The following is a 6000-nucleotide window of genomic DNA, read 5'->3' as shown; positions in this document are numbered from 1 at the left end:
TTGGGATAACAATAAACATCATTTAGCCTCATCCATTAAGTGGGAAAAATCAACCTCATCCCTTCGAGGTCTTCAGAGATTATCTAATCAACAGATTTGAATTTGCTGGTGAGCAATATGCAAACTTTCCATAAGTAGAATTATCTTATTTTATCTTATTTAAAATTGGCAGCCAAGGGGCACCTGGTGGCTGAGTCGGTTAAGTATCTGACCCTGGATTTCAGCTCAGGTCATGATCTTCTGGTTTGTGGTTCTAGACCCTTGACAGGCTCTGTGCTCGCAGCACAGACCCTGCTTGAGATTCCCTCTCTCTCTCTGCCCCTTCCCCATTCGTGCGCACACACACTCTCTCTCAAAATAAACCTTTTTTTTTTTTTAAGACTATAAAATTCACAGCCAGATGGGCATATCAGCTTCTAATTTCCCCCAAGTGAAACATTACTCAGTTTCATAAATCTCATTTGAACTCTATTCCCAACAGGGTGTTGCAGCTGGCCGGGCGGCATGGCTGTGACATTTTCTGTTAACAGGATGGCGGCCTGCCAGCATCACACTCTGAATTACTAGGTTTCAATATGATGTTGGTTGGTACAAGTTCCAAGCCTCTTATCAAAATGTGTCCAGCCATTCTCACAATGAATGTTTCCCTTCCATTTTAAATGTTCCTCCTCCAGCCCTCCTCTCCACCTACTAAAAAAAAAGTGAAGAGAAACAGACACTGTATTCTTATGGATGGAACTTTCCTTCCTTATTCCTGTTCCCCATAAACGGACCTCCAGATTAATCTAACAAAAGCAGATCCCCAACTTACCAGTTTTTTTTTTCTAAAACCTTCCTAAAATTCATCTTTCTTGGCATCGAACTCCTTCCCGTCTTCACCTTCTCCAAGACCCAAGTCAAGCAAACTATCACTCCAGAAAACAGTATTGGTTTTAGTTAACTGCATTCCAAAAGTTAAACGTTTTTGGCCCCACGAAGCCTTGTAGGGTGGGTGACTGTCTCGATTTGCCTGAGGCTGAAGGGGATGCCGGGACAATCCAGGGCAAAAGGGACCCTTGGGTGTGTCCTGGGGGAAGCAGAACCTAAGGCCGAAAAGGAGTCCAGCCGCAGGTTCCCTGCGGCCCATCCAGCCCTCCCTCTTGGTAAGGTATTAGGGCTTGCCGGGGCCGCGCAGAGCTTTGGTGCAACACCAACGCCTCCGTCCCCAGGCATAAAAGGAAACTGAGGCACAGCGAAGGCCCGGCCGAGTCCTCCGCCCCGCCCCGCCCCCCGCGGCTCCCCCAGGCCCGCTCCCGCCCCGCTCTGCCAGCTCCTTTGTCCTGGGCCGCGGTCTTCCTGCCTCCTCCACCGCCTCCGCCGCCGCCTCCTCGCCTCGGGGATGGCTGACGCGGAAGGGTAGGAATGCGTTTCCGGAGGGAGAGGACGGAGGCAGCGGCTTGGAGGAGCAGGATCAGCCGCGCAGAGAAGGAGGTGCCGCGGGGGTCGTTTCCTGCCAGGGGGCGGCTCTGGGCCGCCGAGTCTCCTCCTCCCGCCCCCAGGAGGAGGAGGAGTCGCAGCCGCCGCCGCCCGCCGCGCCCGAGACCCGGGAGGCCGCGCCAGCCCTCGGGAGAGACCCAGCGGGAGCCGCGGAGCAGCAGGCCCGAGCCGACCGCGCCGGGGCCTGGACGCCGCGCTGAGAAGGTAGGCGTCTTGGGGGGCGGGGCGGGCGGCGGCCTCCGGGCTCCCGAGCGCGGCCGGACCCTGCGTGTGGGACGTTGGGGCCGAGTGGGCCGCGGAGGCCGGGGCGGGGGTGCGAGCGGAATCCTGCCCGGGGCCGGAGAGGAAGTCTGGGCCGGCGGCCGCGCTCCCGGCTCCTCCCGGGGCCCTTCCTCCCTTCCCCCGGCCCGGGCGTCCCAGGGCGCTGAGTCGACCCAGCGGCGCAGCGAGTGGGAGGGTCGTCGGCCTGGGCGCTGTCACGTCGGGGCTGGAGTCCGCGGAGGACCGGGGCCCGCGACCGGCCCCTCGGACACATGCCATTCGTAGCAACCCTTGTCTGATTCGTGGCCCGGACCCCGTTGAACGAACTGACCCCACGCGGTGCCCGGGTTTCCGTCCGCCGCCTTGGGCGCGTGCAGGTGAGACGGCGAAAGGGGGCAAGCCTCCCAGCGACTCGACGCTTTAGGACTTTGAACAGTCCTTGACGGTTTCCCTTTGTCTGGATTTCAGCGTTCGGTTTAGTAATTCGCTTCCAACTTCAGAAGTTGGGCCGTGGCCTTCAGGGCCTGTGGCCCGGGGTGAATTGCCGGGTGGGCCCAAACAAAGTTGGCATCGTGGAGCCGCTAGGAGAAGAAGGCGCAGTGTTGGCATATATTTTTTTCCACTTCGTGTTTATGAAGGCCGCACTTGAGTGTCGGCTCCCACTGCAGTGAGAGTCCTGGGCCCGGGCTCCCTGCCGCTCCGCAAGTTTGAGTGCCCGACCTGCCCCTGGTGCCTGTCTTACTACGTGTCAGTTCCTTTGCTTCCTAACGAGTTGTAGTTTTAAGAATATCAATATTTTATGCCCAAGTAGTTTTTATTTCACCAAATTTGTGCTTTTGAGTCAAAACCTAGCACCAGTAAATTACCCTCTTTAGGCTTTTCTCATCTGTAAATGGGATACAAGAATACCTACACTATAATAAAAGTAACTATTATTATAATAACGACAGTGTCAGCCATGCTTACCTGTAAGCACTTTAAGTCTATTTTCTCATTTTATCCTGGAACCGATGCAGTGAGGTAGGTGCCATTTTCACCCCCATTTTACAAATGAAGAAACTGAGGCACAGGGAGCATAAGTAATTTGCCTGTGATCATCCAGCTGGCAAGTAGAGAACCCAAGGGGTCTAGCTCCAGAGCCCATGTTTGAGCCACAGGTAACTTTCCATAACTACAATATAGTTGTGAAAATCAAATGGGAAACAATTTAGAGTAGATAATAAATACAACTCCTTTTCATCTCTTCTTGGTGTATTAAAAATATATTTTTTTTGAATCTGGGGATGTAATTAATAACATAATTAGCAAGGTTTCTTTGGGTCACATTCCACATAGATACTCATGTGGGTAGAATTACTGGGTTGTTATTTTTTGTTGTTTTGATGGTACAAAAATAACAATGCAAAATGAATTTTGATTAGGTGTTTTTCTTAAACTACACACAGCCTTTAGGTTATATTAATAGACCGCTTTTAGAAATGATTAAGAAATTTTAGTTGAAGTTTACCTCTTCTGCATTTGTGGAGAGCTAGGCTCAGAGGGGGTAGGACCCACTTAAGCATTCCACTGCAGTGTTCATATTTTTAAATACTTTGAGTTCATTGATCAGTATTAAATGAATGACTTAAGATAATGAAGTGGTACATAGAAAACAGAGGAAACAAGTCAGTATTTTGGGGACAGGTCTTTGAGGAAAAAGCCATTTACTTATCCTCTAAAATTTGGTGTAAAATGGAAGATGTTATTAGAATGCTGGTTAAGAAGACAGGGGATGTGGTTAATACTTCTGCAAATGGAAAGCAAATCAACTCCAAATTAAGGCATCTGTGTTGACTTCACAGATCTAAAATTTTAAGTTTTTGTAATGTTGACTCTTTTTAAAAAGAATGCTAAATTCTATATTATTATCATTTTGTAAGACCCTCAACATTCTGTACATGAAAAAGTATAGAATCAACAATACTGAAAATTGCTAGATATAGTAATTTTAACAATCAGGTGCCTTTTTTCTTAATTTTCTGGTCAGTATAATTAAAATCTAGCTCAAATTTCCATCACTAAATGGATATATGGTTCTCTATATTGTTACCCATAAATTCCTAATACCAGGAGCTTCTCTGGGGACATCTTGTCACTTTGTAATAGAATTAATCAGTTTAATGTGTTAATTTTAATGGGATGCTTGCCACATAATAGCTTTATTGTTTGACTTCTTGCCAGATAAATTGTGGCTTACAACATTGGTGGGGGGGGGTAGGGTAGTGTAATTTTCTACCTCCAGAAAATATTTTCTCGTTAATATTCTGTTAGTGCACTGGTTTGCTCTTAACTATACTGCTAGAATGATAAGATGAAACATCTTCTACTTGGTGAAAGTTGCAGAACTTTTGAATTCGAGATTTTCAGTTTCTGAATGTGTAACAAGTTGAATTTATCTGAGGATTTATACAGGCCCTTGTTAAATTTTAGGTTTCCCCACTCTGTGTAGAAAGTTAGGATGTGTCAGGTTGTGGGTAGAATCCTACAAGATTCTATTGTGCAAATATGTAAATATCTCTTGTTGTATTAGGAGGTCTATTCTAACTTTGGTTATGTATTGTGGGATTTTGTCCTTTTTTGTTGTAGTGGGGTGGATGGATTGACAGGGATAAGAGTAAGGGAGAGTGTATTATTCTTCAGGATCGTGAATGGTAGCAGTATCTATAGATGTAGAAAGCTGAAAAAATATTTCGGTATGTACTTGGGTTAAGGGAGGTACAGTGCATAAAGCCCAGAACAGGAGCAGCCTTAGCGTATTTCAGTGGGTAGGTGAAAAAAATGTGGTATCTCTCCTCCAGGAGGCATGTGCAAAAGGAGCCAAATTATACTTTGTCAATTTCTTGTCTTTTTAAAGATGGATATTATAAGACTTACAGAATTGTTTTATTTATAAAATAATATTGAGTGGGTGTTTAGAAGTCAGCTACCTTTAAACTTTTTGGTTTGTGGCCTTTAGTAAGGTTAGCCATATTTAGCAGTATGCTAAAGCATTTGTATATCATCTTGAAATATGTATGTGTGAGTAAAAAGAAAGGGCTTCAAATGCCTACTGCATACCTATATAAACACATACACACATGGGTATATATATATATCTTACTTATTGGACTAGTCTCATGTAGTCTCCAAAGTGCAGTTTCCTAGACTCCGGGGATGTGTAAAATAACTTACTGGAGCATGGGAAGAACATATTAGATTTAATATTTTATATATATATATATATATATATATATATATATATATATTTTAAAGTTTAAAATTTTTATCATGACTTACAGTCTTAACTGTACTGCTGTAGAAGTACATGAATTTTAATATATAAATAAATATGTACATATTTTAGGCATATGTTTGTTCAAAAATCTTTTCAGTAATAAAAGTGAGTGATGGAAAAGCTTTGGAGATCATTGGCATAAGGAATGATTTGGATGGGGTACAAGCGCTACTGTATTCAGGAGGGGGGATTGAGATTTGGTTTTCAAGGTAAGAGAGGTGAAAGAAACCCAAAGTGACACGGGTTTTTGTGTAGGTGGTGTCATTTGCCAAGATAGGCAGTATGATCACAAGGGGGTGGTACAGGTTGACTGGAGGGAGAGGAAATGATGAATTATAATGCCGAGTGTTTTTATAAGTGACTATGGGACGTTGGTAGAGATGTCTAAGAGCGTAGTTGAACACACAGATTGGGAGCTCAAAATAAGAAGTCTGGCTGGGGGCTTCAGATTCTGGAATTCTTAGTCTACAAGGGCTAGTTGAAGCGATGGCCTGCAGATGAGACTACCAAAGGAGAGTGTGTAGAGTGAAAAGGGGCTGGACAGAAAGCCTGGGAACACTTACAAACTGTCCAGGGCTGGGTGGAGGAAAAGGAATCCAGGAAAGCATTTCCTGTCCTGTTTCTTCTCTTAATTCCTAATTCTTTTTGTGTGACAGTTTAGTGAGTGACTTGAGAATTCACAAGTTTTTCCTGTGGTTGACATTTTTGAGGTAAAGACAAAATGACTTAGTAGTCATTTTAGACTCATATTGGAAGAGCAGTTTGATGTAATAAAGGCTTTGTAATTGAGAGGTGGGAAACTTGGGTTTCGGTACAAGCTCTGCCACTGAATCCGTCTGTGACCTTTGTTGGAATACTTCACCTTCACCTTCCAGGGCTTTGGTTTCTACAGCTGCACCATACAGAAGTGGTCAGTATGTTTCCATCATTCTGTCATTCTGTGAGTCACC

General features: G+C 45.1%; 1 protein-coding gene across 4 annotated transcripts in view; it reads left to right on the top strand.

Moving 5' to 3' along the window:
* The first annotated feature begins 960 nt into the window (after nucleotides 1–960).
* Nucleotides 961–6000, top strand: part of ITGB1 (integrin subunit beta 1) — a 47069-nt gene continuing 42029 nt past the window's right edge. Inside the window, exon 1 of one of the 4 annotated variants that reach the window (XM_043564852.1) lies at nucleotides 961–1680. In XM_043564852.1, the coding sequence (XP_043420787.1) occupies nucleotides 1402–1680 (279 nt within the window). In that variant the 5' untranslated portion in view covers nucleotides 961–1401. The other 3 variants (XM_043564851.1, XM_043564855.1, XM_043564853.1) reach the window with 3 other exon arrangements.

This window comes from Prionailurus bengalensis, chromosome B4 (genome assembly GCF_016509475.1).
Source record: "Prionailurus bengalensis isolate Pbe53 chromosome B4, Fcat_Pben_1.1_paternal_pri, whole genome shotgun sequence".
NCBI lineage: Eukaryota > Metazoa > Chordata > Mammalia > Carnivora > Felidae > Prionailurus > Prionailurus bengalensis.
This window is presented reverse-complemented; position numbering and strand designations above follow the sequence as displayed.